At 38.7% G+C, this 15,229-nt stretch overlaps 1 protein-coding gene across 4 annotated transcripts in view; it reads left to right on the top strand.

Moving 5' to 3' along the window:
- Positions 1 to 15,229, top strand: part of usp47 (ubiquitin specific peptidase 47) — a 182,994-nt gene that overhangs the window by 32,159 nt on the left and 135,606 nt on the right. For 2 of the 4 annotated variants that reach the window (XM_043705673.2, XM_087996425.1), the window contains exon 1: positions 12,849 to 13,209. The exons of the other annotated variants lie outside the window; for them this stretch is intronic. In XM_043705673.2, the coding sequence (XP_043561608.1) occupies positions 13,135 to 13,209 (75 nt within the window). In that variant the 5' untranslated portion in view covers positions 12,849 to 13,134. Of the gene's footprint in view, positions 1 to 12,848; positions 13,210 to 15,229 lie in introns of those variants that run through there. 4 annotated transcript variants of the gene reach the window in all.

Here is a 15,229-nt window from a genome sequence, read left to right as displayed (position 1 = left end):
AAAAACTAGTTCCAGTCATTACTAAACTCCAGTTTTGTACTGGCATGATATTATTTTGGTATAAACAATGAACTGATGATATCTAAGTACTGTGTAATGTACAGATTCTAACTGAAGTTTTATATCAGTATCCATTTATATAGCTTCTCCAATAGAGAAAATTTTCTCCAAATTGCTGCACAGGACTATAATCAAGCAAAAGTTGAAACCAAACCAAAGGAGGTATTTGGACATGACTAAACACTTGGTCAAAAAGGTAGTATTAAGTAGAGTTTTAAATATGTCGAGCCTATTGGAATTTTAGAGTTTGGATGGTTGACTTCACAGCCAAGAGTGGTTGTGGTTAGAGGAGGATATAGATATACTGGAAATAGAAATATTCGAGCATTACAGAACAAAATTGCTTAAGGGTTAATGGGCTGGATGTGTGGTTGCTGATATTGTCAGGGACAAGACCAACAATGGTTTTTAAAACACGGTAAGGGTTTCACCTGGACATAATTGGAAGCTAACTGAGACAGGTGACATGGTGGAAGTAGTCAAAAAGTGTCACGCTGGAAAAGCACAGCTGGTCAGGCAGCATCCAAGGAGCAGGAGAGTTGACGTTTCGGGCATAAGCTCTTCATCAGGAATGTGATGGACGTAGTGGAAGTAGGCAGTCTTTGTGATAAAGTGAATGTAATGCCTGAAACTTAAAGTAGGGTTGAATAAAATGTATAAATAGTCTGATAAACAGATAAACAAATAGGTAAACAAACAACCTGAGCTTCAAGTGACAGGTCTGTGTACTTAAGGAGTTCTGGTATCATTTCTTTCAACCAACACCTCTTTTAAAATAAAAACAGGGATAGTGATGATTTGGATGTGCCGATGTTGGACTCGGTTTCAGTGCTTTTATTCCAGAGCTTTTACTTCTGGAATTTACATATGAAAGCACTGAAACCGACATGTCCATTCTAAAAGATGAGAGACTTAAACAATCCAGATATTTTTCAATATATAATTTCAGTTACAGCACACTGTCAACTTTTGCTCTAAATTCTGTGTTCTATGATCTTATACTCCACAACCACCTGATGAAGGAGCAGCGCTCCGAAAGGTAGTGCTTCCAAATAAACCTGTTGGACTATAACTTGGTGTTGTGATTTTTAACTAAAGGAAACAAGTTAGTTAATTGTTTATGTCTGAGCGCAACAACCTCCCACATTCTATTCACTATTTCCTCTATTGTAACAATAAGTGCAATTAGTTATTTAGTTGTCTGTAATTCAGGAGCTTTTCTCAGTTTTCAATCCCTCAGGCTTTTGAGCAAATGTATCCTTTACTTCTAAAAGTTAGTTATAGTCTGCATGATATTAAACTTTTCAGAAAATTTCTTGTGAATTTGTTGCATTGGCATATAAGCATTTATCTTTTCTAAATTCAGTATTTACTTTGCTTTCTCTAGGTGAGTTACTAAGTTGAAGCACAATTGTTAAATTGTTGTGAGAGCTTTCCTCCACAGTGCAACACCAAAAAAACCTCTTGATGTCAATTCTCAATTTTATCAATTTATTAGTGAAACTTTTGTGAGTGACATTTTAAGACTAACCTTTGGTTCCTTGTCCAAAAATCATTTATTTTGAAGGTGTGTATTCCAAATCCCCTTTTTGTAAAGCTCTATCTTCTCAGGTTCTACCTTAAGGTCTGTGGCAATGCTCTCTTGCCTGAGTCATAAAGTTGTGGCTTGAGGCTTAAACATTATTCCAAGCTGGTACTTCATTGTAGTGCTCAGGGAGTACTGTTGGAAGTGCCAGCTTTTAGATGAGACATTAAACTGAGGCTCTCGTATTGTAAATGATATCAGTACTATTGGAAGGAAAGAAAGAGCACTCTCCTGGCATTCTAGCCAATGCTTATTCTAAGCACTAACAAAACAGGTTATCTGCTCAATTTATCTCATGCTGTGGAACTTTGAGTAGTCACTGGACCTCAACGTTAACTCTGCTTTCTTGCCACAGATGCTGCCAAACCTGCTGAATTTCACCAATTTCTGCTTTTGTTTAAAAGTTACTTTTTTTGGCTGTGAAATGACTTCAGAGATCCCAAGAACATAAAAGGTGTTACATAAATGCAAGTTATTTGAATACAGCCAACCCTGCTTTTCATCATTCGCTTTACACAATTTCGCTTTTATGAAAGACCTACATTAGTACCTGTTTTTGTGAACCCAAAGAGGGTTTTTGCTTTTACGAAAAGCAGCGATACTGTTTCCCATAATAATCATGCACCTTAGTTTTACCCCATTTTCGGCTTACGAGCGGTTTCCTGGGAATGCTCTACTTTTGGATAGTGGGGGCTACCTGTATCTCTGAGGTCTCTTCTGAGGGTTCAGTTGAATACAGTGTATTTAGATGTTTTCAGGCAAAAGAAAATTATACTGAACCACAAAAGGAAGTGTGGGGTGTGGTATTCAAAAGCATGGCTGAATGGTTAGGTTTTAAAAAGCATCTTAAACACAGAGAGGTGAAGGATTTGAAAGTTGAAATTCTAGAGTGAGAGGTTTAGATCAATGTTTTCCAAATGTTTTGCTACTATAACTCCATTTTGTGGCTTGAAAATGAATTCAGCCCCTTGGTATTTAGGGTGAGGTATGGGAAGTGAGCAGGTGATGTTTCAACTTGCAGTTCTAGCTGGGGTCCAGATCCCCACTTTGGAAAACCCTGGTTTAGATGACTTAAAAGCATTTTACTCTGGGATGAAAAGAAAGAAGTAATGCACAGAAATTATCTAAGTCATAGAGTCATACAGAAGTACAGCATGGAAACCGACCCTTCAGTCCATCCCATCCATGCCGACCAGATATCCCAACCCAATCTAGTCCCATCTGCCGCCACCCGGCCCATATCCCTCCAAACTCTTACTATTCATGTACCCATCCAGATGCCTTTTAAATGTTGCAATTGTATTAGCCTCCACGATTTCCTCCGGCAGCTCATTCCACACATGCACCATCCTCTGCGTGAAAAAGTTGCCCCTTAGGTCTCTTTTATATCTTTCACCTCTCACCCTAAACCTATGCCCTCTAGTTCTGGTCTCCCCCACCCCAGGGAAAAGACCTTGTCTATTTACCTATCCATGCCCCTCATGATTTCATATACCTGTATAAGGACACCCCTTAGCCTCAGACGCCAGTGAAAAAGAGAGTTTGTAGAGGGGATGCGAGATAGTGCTGGTGAAGGGTATTGAGATTTTTGGCAAGGTAAAGTGCACTATCAAAAATACACATGACAGATGGTCTGCAGGAAATAAACATGAATACTACAAACATGAAGTGAGTTTCTTGAACCATAACTCAAACAGTTAATTTTCCATTAACTGCTGCTTCACAATGAGGGTTCTCATTTGGTATGCCACATTGATTTGTGTTGGAAATTAAAAATATTTTTGCTGTGTTCATATGCATCGCATTTAGGCAGTTTAACAATGTTGGAGGATAAAATTGACCTGCAGAGCAGGGTAAAGGTGGAGCAAGGACAAAAATAGAAGTTGTTGGAAAAGCTCAGCAGGTCTGGCAGCGTCTACGGAGAGAAATCAGAATTAGCATTTCTGGTTGAGAGACCCTTCCTCAGAACTCTCATTCTTTTGGTTCTTGTTTGTGGAAGAAATTTGGATGATGAGTTTGCTTGTGGAAGTTGGGAGGCACTGGTCATGTACCCACTCCTGAACCAAGAGGCTTGGGTTCAAGTCAAACCTGCACCAGAGGTGTTTAACAACAACTGGGCAGGTTGATTAGAACATAGTTCTTACAAAAATGCAGGTGTTATCAGCCATGAGTTGTCTCTCGTTTAGTTGTAGAAATCATTAGTGCAAATGCTAATTTGCTTTTCACCATGCATATGTGTGTTAGATTATAGATGAAGGGATTGCACTGTGGAGAAGGACATGTTCTTTCAGATGTTACATTGTGCTGTAAGAAACAAATTATGGCTTCAATGTTATTTTTGGGTGTTGGGGAGAGAATTAGTGCTGACACTTAATGTTTTCAAAGCAACTTCTTGGCAGGTGGGCTCCCTCTGATAAAGTGCACAATTCTTAATTATTGAATTTTTTTTTAACTAAACAACTTGTAAGGTTGTATTTTAAAATGGACACTGTGTTTCAGAAATAAATGGGATAGTGACCTGAATAGGGCCTGAATGGAAGACATGCTGAGTTTGGCTATCTGAAGAAAAGACCTCTGCTTTTGGCTCAGTTTTTTTTTCTCCAAAGGGCCCAAACTCAGCAGTCTGATTCGGCCCTCTTTTGAAAAGACCTTCAGTTTTAGGTCTTTTTGGTTTTAGGATGTGCGGATAATGGATTCCTGACCTAGGTTTGATGCTTGTAGTGTAGATTGCATAAAACTGTAGTGCTGCATGGGCAATAGCCCTTGTGTGTATTCATGAATAGTAATGCAGCAGTTATGAAACTGTATCTGCAGATTGTAAAGTATAGATGTTAATTATAAATCTTTCAATTATATATATTGAGGATGCTATCGATTCTATATTGCTTTGTTCTAACAATTGTTTTAAGAAATTTTTATTTTAATTTTCTTTCTCACATCATTCTTTGCTCAATGGTTATGTTATCTGATTCTCCTTCATTTGTCCTCAAATGTTTTAAATTCTATAATGAAAATTGTTTGGCTTGTTTGTTGCTGATTTATAGTCATCCTTCCCTTTTATTATGCTTTGGGGAAGTTATCCTTGGCTTTCTCAGCACTGTTTGCCAACAGAATCCTTGTGTTTTGAGTGATGATTTCTCTGACTATAACTCCCAATCTCCCAACTTCATTACTACTATGCTTGGGAGAAACTGCCGCTAAATTAACCTACCATACCTGCCATTAGTTCTTCACTTTTTGTTGGTGTAGAATGCATTTCCTTGTGCTTTAACCCAGCCTGGGGTGTGACAATGTGTAGTGTTTTAATGCTGCAGTACTGTAGTGGTTCTTTTATTGAGCTCCCTCTTTCACTGCTATTTATTCTTAATTTACGTTCTTTTTGGTCATTCCTCCCTGCACGCTGGTTAATAAGTCCTAAATAAATCTCACTAATTGGGTCAATGCAATTTTGTGATTTCTGATTTTTCTTTATCCTTCAACTTGCAGCTTTCTATGGTTTTTTCTGGGGTTTGCTGCTATGTTTCTATCTGAAATATTTATCATAGTTGTGGGTATATTCACTGAGCTGTGAAGTTGATTTGCAGACATTTTGTCCCCTGTCTAGGTGAATCTTCAGTGCTTTGGAGCCTTCTGTGAAGCGCTGCTGTACTGTCTCTTTTGGAATTTATTTGGTCCAGTTCCTACTGCTTCCAATTGCCAATTCGGGTTATTCGTTATAGTGGCCAGTATATGGGTTCTAGGTCTCTGTGCTTGTTGATGGAGTCCGTGGATGAATTCCATGCTTCTAGAAATTCTTTGGCTTGCCCTATGATCATTGTGATATACCAGTCGAATTTGTGGGCTTTGTTGTGTGTGTGTGTCTACTATGGATAGCTGGTCGTGGCCTTTAGTGGCTTATTGGTATTTGTGGATGCGGATTGCTAGTTGTCTGCCTGTTTGTCATATATAGTGTGGCGTGCAGTCTTTCATGGTATTTCTTCACAGCTCCCTGTGTTCGCAGATGATGCGCCATTGACTCGAGTTGTTTTATAGGCAAACTGCTAATGATTTCCTGGAAAACAACAGACATAAAGTTAGAACCCTGATCAGATTGTATCTCAGTTAGTAGTCCATAACAAATAAAAACAAAAACTACGTCATTTTTTCCACTGCTACCTTAGCTGTAATTGTCCATAGAGCAATAGCTTCTGGAAATTGACTTTTCATATCCATAATTGTAATGCTTTTGATTTTAGTAATGGTCCTACATGATTTACCAACATTCAGTCATAGTGTCATACAGCATGTCGACTAAATTGTTTTTCAAAAACTGACATTGGTCTCAAAAATTCTGGTTTGATTACATATTGAGGCCTTCCTGCCGCCCACCATGGGTGACATGTTTTGCAAAACTATATAACCTCTTGGAGTTTGAATAACCCCTGTATCCTTTAGTATAGCTATGGGCTTGGTGATTAAAGGAAAAGGGGTTATCTTGCCTTTAGGTAGAAATCCTTCATAGCTATCATCCACCCTATGTACTACTTCTGCAATCTCCGTGCTGTTTACCTCTGGTATCTCAGGTGTTGTTAAAGCTAAAATCCAATCCATGGTATTTCCTTTAAAGTTTCCTTTTTGAAGTTAAATCTTACAAACTCCATCAAGTTCCATCCATTTCCCTTGCCCTTCCAGCATTCTGAATGGAGATCTACCCTGTTAGAATGGGTAAATCTCCTCTTCTAATTTCCATCCTCAGAACTTTCTCCAGTTCTCTCCAGTGGGACCTTCATCAGCATCTGACATCTCCTGTTTCAACTGCACAATTTAAGCTTATGTTATGATTTGTCTCTTCTATTTTCCCCTTTGTGAAAGTACAGAAACTGGTGTTTTCCTTCAACTATGTTACTGATACTAGACACACATCTTTGTTACCTTTGTGTCTCATTGGGGTAGCAAGTTGTAAATTGAGCCCTGCCATTTCAGCCTCATCACAAAGTTAAAAGATTTTAAGTAGACAGAATTCCCCAATTTGTTTACCTTATGGATCTTAATTAATAGCATAGATCAAAGTTTCATATTTTTCAAGAATTTCTCTTTATTATAAATAAATAGATTCTAACTACAGATAAACAATTATGGACAGATGGCGTATAACACTGCTAATAAAAACTTGTACCTAATAAAATTCCCCATTTTTTTTGGAAGGTTTGTGAAGGTTTGTTGCTCAGGTTGAGGTTTAGGGTGTAGGTTTGCTCGCTGAGCTGTAGGTTTGATATCCAGACGTTTCATTACCTAGCTAGGTAACATCATCAGTGACGACCTCCAGGTGAAGTGAAGCTGTTGTCTTCTGCTTTCTATTCATGTGTTTGTCCTGGATGGAGTTCCTGGGGTTTGTGGTGATGTCATTTCCTGTTCGTTTTCTGAGGGGTTGATAGATGGTATTTAGATCTATGTGTTTCTTTGTTTAGCCTGTCCCAGGATAGATGTGTTGTCCCAGTCGAATTGGTGGTTTCTTTCATCCCTGGGACAGGCTAAGCAAAGACATGCCAGAGAATTCCTCGAGGCCTGGCACTCCAATCACAACGCCATAAACAACCACATAGATCTAGATACCATCTATCAACCCCATAGAAAACGAACAGGAAATGACGTCACCACAAACTCCAGGAACCCCATCCAGGACAAACGTAAATAGAAAGCAGGAGACAACAGCTTCGCTTCACTTGGAGGTCGCCACTGATGATGTTACCTAGCCAGGTAATGAAAGGTCTGGATATCAAACCTACAGCTCAGCGAGCAAACCTACACCTTAAAATTCCCCATATATACACATGCACACAGGCCCAGACAGACTTGTAAAAAATTGGTGCTATCAGTGGAGGGGGGGATAAACTGGGGAAGCAGTTCAGTGGTCTCTCTGCACAGGGTTTGCTGAGATCAGTTTGCTAATCAGGGCACTGCTTAGTGATCTTCCTTCTCCAAGTATATGCAGGAGGCAGTGGTTCAGACTGGTTCATGCTTATTAAGGTCTCAACATATTGACAAAAAGTCACAGCTTGCAACATCTGAAGAATCTAAATAGACCAGATATCAGGCTTGAGAAGCTTTTTATTCCAGAGCAAAAACAGCTCCTTTCCTCTGAGGTCTGATGGCTTTTACCCAAGCATTCACATCCCAACTTGTTCACCTTCCTGGGAGCCAATCTTTTAGTTTGCGGATAAGAGGCCTTTCTAATTTTTGGGTGGACTATTCAACAGTTATCAATTGGCTATTTGTTGCGGGCCAGATCTCTCTTTGTACACAGCCCTCAAGCTCCAGCTTGTCTGTAGTGAGGTTTTAACTACTGCTTGAACAAGTAGCTGTGTAAACAGTGTTTGTAATGAGTGCCAGATAATTTGCTTTTAAACAATGCAGCAATCCTGGTTTTTAATCACATTTAATACTACAATTGTGAATATAGAGAAATTAAAACAGGACAGAGAAATATTTTTACTTGGGAATGCAGAGGATAGGATATGAGTAGAATAGGACTGGAGGGGCTGGATAGTTTGGGATTTTTTTTCCACTGGAGTGTAGGAGGTTAAGGAGTGACCTATATAGAGGTCATGAGGGGTATAGACAAAGTGAATAGCAGGTATCTTTTCCCTAGGGTGGGGGATTTCAAGACTAAGGAGCATATTTTTATGGTTAGAGGAGAAAGATTTAAAAAGACATGAGGGTTAATTTTTTTACACAATAGTTCTTGTGTGGAATGAAGTACAAGAGAAAGTAGTGGATGTGGGTATTGTTAGTGTTTACAATATATTTAGATAAGTACATGAATAAGAAATGTTTGGAGGGATATTGGCCAAGTGCAGGCAGGTGGGACGAGTTTAGTTTTGAATTGTGGTTGGCATGGTCCAGTTGGACCAAGGGGTCCTGTATGACTCTCTGACTCTAAACTACTGCAGAGAATAGTTGCGACAAATGGCATAGATGGTTTAATAGAAAGCTAGATCGTTACATAAGGGAGGAAGGAGGAGCAAATGTCTTCATCCCTGGTGTTCATACTAATAAGCAAGTCCAATCCCAGAATAAAATCTATCTTATTTTTTGTTTAGTTAGTAGGTGTGGGGGTAGTTAGTCACTAAGGCAAATTCACACAATGCTACAGATTTTCTTTAACAGATTTTTATTTCACAAAAAAATGGAGAGGACATCAAACCAAATTATATAAAGATAGAAGATGGTTGAAGTGATCTTAAAATACACGGCAGAACAAAGGTTCAAACTTTTCTCTGTCGCTATCAATTACTGCAGCATAAGTACAAAAAATTATTTCGATTTCATAAGTCTAGTTTCCTGACTCCTTAAGTTTCCTTGCTGTGGACTGTGGTGACAATTTGATTAGTGATTTGTGAGTCTGCTAAGATGAGCCTTTCGCACATCTGAGAGCCTGGATTTCTTGTTTCTAATAATTTGCAGACTTTAAACCAAATTCTCTTGGTTTGGAAGATTCATGAACCCTTCTGCTGAGGTGACTTGTTCCTGAACTGTTTGGAACTACCCCAGGAGAGACTCGAAACTTGCTTATGAACTGAAATTTACAAAGAGTTTGCTCAGTTCTAGATTCTTCTAAACTGAAAACTAAGCCATGGCCTTACTTACCTGTTGTAAACCCAACAGCATAAACATCTTTCCATTAATACCATACTGTCTGCTGTCATCTGGTTCTTGATAAATGCTGGGTTTAGTCAGGGCTCCAGGGAAAAATAAAACATTTTTTAAGATAACTCTTCACAGAAATAACCAAATACTGACATTTCTATTTTGAAATCTAATTCCAAAATATATAAATTGTACGCCATTCATCACAAAAGGCATTGTGATAGATTGAAATAAAGAGGGGTTCTGAGGGCAATAGTGTAGGGCATAAATGCCAGTATAACACACCTGTGTTGAATAGTTTGTTCCTGTGCTGTGACTTTAATGGCAAGTTAAACGTGAAACTCCCAACATGACTACAGTAAAATCACTGGATGGTCATACTGTAAAACAATATCACAAAATGAGTTTCATGTACTTAATCTGAATAAGTAGAAGATTTCTGACATGGTTTGGAAACCTTTGTTAGCTGCTGTTATCTGTCAATATAAGAGCTAGGAAAGTTTCTCAATCCCATGCTGTTCGTTCAGTGAGGTATTATGACCAAAGAACCATAGGAGTTGGGAGCTGAAGTAGACAATTCAGTCCATCAAGTTTTCTCTGCCTTTCAATTAGATCATATTTGATCAGATAATCTTTAACTGCACTTTTCCCCATAACCCTTAATTTCCTTATTGGTTGTAAATCCATCTCAACCTTGAATATACTTAATGACCTAGCCTCGCCAGACCACTGTAGTAAAGAATTCTACAGATTCACTGCCCCCAGAAATTTCTCTTCATTTATCCTAACAGCGTGACCCCATACTCTGTGAATATGCTCTCTGGTGCTTGAGTCCCCCATAAAGGGTAATAAATTCTGCGTATTTATCTTGTCAAGCTTCCTCAGAATCTCAAGTTTCTTTTAGGTCTCCCCTCATTCTTCTAAACTCCAATGAGTACAAACCAAACCACCTCAAACTTTTCTGATAATCCCTCCAAACTAGGAATTCGCTTAGTGAACCTTCTTTGGACTGCCTACAATGCTAAACTATATAATGCTCGTTCATGTTTATCTAGCAAAATTAGTTCTGACTTTTTGCTAGATAAACAGGAATGAACTGATAGTTTCAAAGCACTTGTATTTTTTAGTAACTTCACAGCCTTCAAATTTGCCATATGTATAAAGTAATCAGAAAATGGTGACATTTATTGCTGCAGTACATTCCAGATCTCTCAACATTTCACTGTGTATAAACATGTTTCTTGGTGTTCTCCTTTGGTGCTGCAATAACCCTGAGCAAGTTAGCCATAGATCTGATATTCTGAGTAGATTTGCTGGCAGATGGGCAACTTTGATACCTTGTCAAGAATTGGGTGATTTATGTATCTCATAATCTTTTGTTTTTAGATTAATACAAAACCACATTACTACAGATTCTGGAAATGTTAGTCTGGCAGCATCTATTTCAACCGTTTGAAAACTTGGTAACATTCTCACTTAACCTTCTTTTACAAAGACAGTGGTGACTGATTTGTTATATGTATTATTACTTATCCATGGGATGTAGCCTTCAGTGGCTAAACTAGCATTTGTTGTCTATCCTTAACTGACTATGAGAAAATGGTACTGAATCACTTACATGAGCACGAATATGCTAGGCATCACTAAGTCCAATTGGCGTAGTACACTCACTGTTTGGGTGAGGGGTCCTGGAGTTTGACTCTGCTGAATGGATGATGTAGTTCCAAGTGAGGCTAATCTGTGGCATGGAGGTGTGTGAGAATGGGCTCCAGTGTCACTGTCTTTGTCATTCTGGTGGTAGAGTTTATGGGTAGGGAAGACTTTATCAAAAGAAGTTGTGAAGTGCTGCAATGTCTCTTGCAGATGGTTCACTGCTGTCACCATTTGCTTATGGTGGGGGAAATGAATGTTTAAGTTGGTGGAAGAGGTTCCAATCTGGAGGATTGCTTTGTCCTGGATGGCACTGTTGGAACTTCCATCATACACCTTATGTGCCTTATAGGTAGTGGACAGCCTTTGGGGATGTCGGGTCAGTTATCCAGTGCAAAGTTCCCAGGCTCTGACCTGCTTTAGTAGCTACAGTATTTGTGATTATTCTGGTCAATTTTATAATCAATTGTTGGGGATAGTTGGTGGGGTCTCAGCGATGTCCGTTCTATTAAATGTCAGGAATGAGGTGGTTAGGTTCTGTCTTGGTGGAGGTGCTCATTGCGTGCATTCTGAGGCACAAGTCTTCATTACAAGCCCTGACCAAATTCTGGAAGTAGTAACTTTTGCAGTATCCAGTGCCTTCGGTCATTTCTTGGTAGCACATGGAATAAATCAAATTGGCTGAAGACTAGCATCTGTGATAGGGACCTCAGGAGGATGTCACAATGGATTATCCACATGAGTATGTCTAGTTGAAGCTGATTGATTCAACCTCGACTAGTTTTAGACTCTGCTTCTGGGAGATAAGTATGTTTAGAGAGCTGCTGCTTATGTTTGCTTAATTATCCACCACCATTTATAACTGCCATGGAGCAAGACCATAGAACCTTAATCTGATCTGTACTTATGGGATCACTCTACTTTGTAGCACAAAGTTAAATCAACAGAAAATAGAATGTAATAGAAATCTTGGTATTTCTCTTGATTATCCTTCAATGTTTGTTTGCAGTGGGTTTTCTTTACTCACATTTCCTTGCCATGACCAGAGTGCATTCCATTTAAGTGATTTGTGATGACATTTTCATTGCAAACCTAAATTACTGATATGATTTAAGGAAGTGCAACAAATTGTGACGAAACTCATATTTGTTTGGTATACCTGAAATTGGATACATGCATACCACTGTTGCATTAATAATGCAGTAACTAAAAGGCAAAAGTAATTAACCCTGCACCATTTCTATTGAAAAACAGTTGAGGAAAAACAACATCCATTTAGTATCATACAAAAATATTCCACAGACAATAGTGAAAAATAAAACCGATTTTATATACAATTTATTTGCTGATTATATTGATTGAGATAAATGTTGGCTTTTGTAACATAGTGTACCATCCAGTCATGTCATTGCTGATCTGTGCATTTCTACAGTTTGCACTTATAACTAATGCATCTGTCATATCTCCCTTCTTACCCTCCCAAACTTTCACCACTCCCCTGTCGTTCCCCCTCACCCCACCCCACTCACCTACTGACCCCTTTCTGATTATACTCCCTTTTTTTTTGGTGCTACGTTAATAATTCTGTTGAGGTTATCTGATGTGGGGCTTTAACCCACAATTTGAGAGTGAGGCATGCTGCTATTATGAAACTGTGCTGACGTCTTATGCACTGCATCTGAGGTTCCTCTTTTGTAAATAGCAGTATAAAAAAGTGAGCAAACAACGAAACAGAAATTAGCTGTAGTTCATATTTTGATTGGTTGTAAGCAAGTAAGCGGATTTCTATTGGTTGTGAGACAGGAAGTGGCGAGAACAACAATTCATGGTATGAAACAAGGAAGTTAATTAAGTACTTTGGCTTTAGTTTTCTTAAGGTGAACCAGTCTGGCAGCTGTTTCAGCTTTCTGTTTATGATCTCCTACAGAGTTCTAGTATCGCTTCCCTTACCAGTGCTGCTGAGAAGAAAATGGACGTTCATTTAGTTCTTATGAAATATTAAATCTAAAGACCGTTTTATGGCAATAACTGCCCCATTTCTTCTTGACATTACTTCTGAAAATTACTACTTATGCCATCCAACTGTCGAGAGTCTGTTGTGACCTTCAGCAGTAATTCAGGCATTCTCTTTTGTACAAAAGACTTGTAGGTCACAGCTTCTCTTACGTTGGCAGTGTGGGAATCCATAAGGAAGCTCACTGTGTGGACGACTGATGTTCAAGCTCTTTGGGGATGTTTTAATGTCATTGAGAATCAACCGAAAGAAGGGTCGTGCTCTGGATTCTCTGGTAAGTTTAAGGATTAGTAGGGAAAGTGAAGGGCAAAGGCCTGAATTGGTCCAGTTGAATTTGTATTTGGCCCACATTCTGACAGTTTTCTGTTTGTAATTTTTTTTTAAAGAAAGATGTTTGTTGGATTCAGTTTGGAATTAGTAATTGTTGCCTGTTGGAAATTCCCAGAAGTGCTCAGCTTGATTTGCAAGCCATCTAGACTGATGCTTGGGTACTTGGGAATCTTGAATAACGAAAGTAAAGAAATTAAGCTCTCCACAGATTGAATGTATAATGGAAGCTTAATTAAAACAGAACATGAGTTAGACAATTTCATTAGACCAAAATTTCAATAAATACTACTTTGCAGGAAATATGATTCTGTGAGCTGATGGAAGGCAAGAGCTATGGAAACCTTAACATTGAAGTCTTTCTCCTCAGGCACCGAATAAAGCTGCTTAGATTTGTTCACTTGGAAACGTCAAAAGTGAAACTTGATAGACTTTTGTTAACCAAGTGAAATAAGTGTAATGGGAACCAAAGTGACTTGCTCAAGGTACAAATTAGATCTGATTTAACTGAATTATGGCACAGTCTTATATTCCTGCGTTTCTACATCCAAACAAAACTTTGTCCTACATTAGAGGTGTCTTAGCAGTGGTTTGCACCATCTTTCACAATGCTGAAGCAGTAATGGTATGAGCACTTGTTTTAAGGTCATTTAGAGTCATAAAGATGAAGCAGTAATGGTGTGAGCACTTGCTTTAAGGTCACTTAGAGTCATAAAGAGAAACAGACCCTTTGGTCCAACCCGTCCATGCTGGCCAGATATCCCAACCCAATCTAGTCCCACGTGCCAGCACCCGGCCCATATCCCTCCAAACCCTTCCTATTCATATACCCATCCAAATGCCTCTTAAATGTTGTAATTGTACCATCCTCCACATCCTCTGGCAGCTCATTCCATATATGTACCACCCTCTGCGTGAAAAAGTTGCCCCTTAGATCTCTTTTATATCTTTCCCCCCCTCACCCTAAACCTATGCCCTCTAGTTCTGCACTCCCCGACCCCAGGGAAAAGACTTTGTCTATTTATCCTATCTATGCCCCTCATTAGACATTTTGCTGCAATTTTAAATGAAGTGGTTTCACTTCAGTGTATTGATGCAATCATTTGTACTTGTTTTTATTGTGGACATTGCTGGCTGGGCCAGCATTTATTGCCCATCTTTGAACCATTGCAGCTTGTTTGATGTAGGTGCACCCAGGATTTCGACTCTGTGACACTGAAGAAACAGCGATATATTTCCAAGTCAGAATGATGAATAGCTTGGAGGGAACTTGCTGTTGGTAATGTTCCCGTGCATTTGTTGTCGTCCTCCTAAATGACAATGGTCATGGATTATCATATAATACTTATACCTTGGCTTTAATGGTCTTTTGGAGTTGCATCTTTCACCCTTCTTTATAGCTTTTCTCCAGGCTTTTCACAATTGCCACTTACCAATAAGATTTGGGTATTTACAGTTCACTGTTGGAGAACTATTTTTGTGAAATTAGTTGGATGATAACCATTGTTTTAGTTTCCTTTTGAGAGTGTGTTTGTCAGGTAATCTACACTTATCAATTTCTATTAATTGTACTACAATTGATTCCTCCCCACCCCCATTATTTGTGTTCAACCCATATTGTCAAATGTGCCTTTAGTCACTTGTGGTCAGCACTTCAAAAATTTTTGTATATCAATCTGCATTTTTGTATCTCCCTGTTCCTTTGATACTATTCATGCCTCATCTTTTTGACAAAGCTTTTAGTTGCTCTTCTCTATTCCCTTTTGACTTCTCATTAATTTCTCACTGGTGAGTAGCTTTGGATGTTTTTGTGCATTAAAGGCATTATGAATTAAAGTTATTACTGCAAATATACTGAAATTGTTAGCCTAAGGAGTACATAATCTTGTTAATAAGATGGAGGATCTGAAACAATTTCTATTCATGCATTTGTGTGGCTTTTAAAAGTAATGGTTTGTGTATCCTGA

This window comes from Chiloscyllium plagiosum, unplaced genomic scaffold, assembly GCF_037043375.1.
Source record: "Chiloscyllium plagiosum isolate Xiang-an unplaced genomic scaffold, Cpla_swu_hap1 HiC_scaffold_18, whole genome shotgun sequence".
Classification (NCBI taxonomy): domain Eukaryota; kingdom Metazoa; phylum Chordata; class Chondrichthyes; order Orectolobiformes; family Hemiscylliidae; genus Chiloscyllium; species Chiloscyllium plagiosum.
The sequence above is the reverse complement of the archived record's forward strand: the minus strand, read 5'-3'. Positions and strand labels throughout refer to the sequence as shown.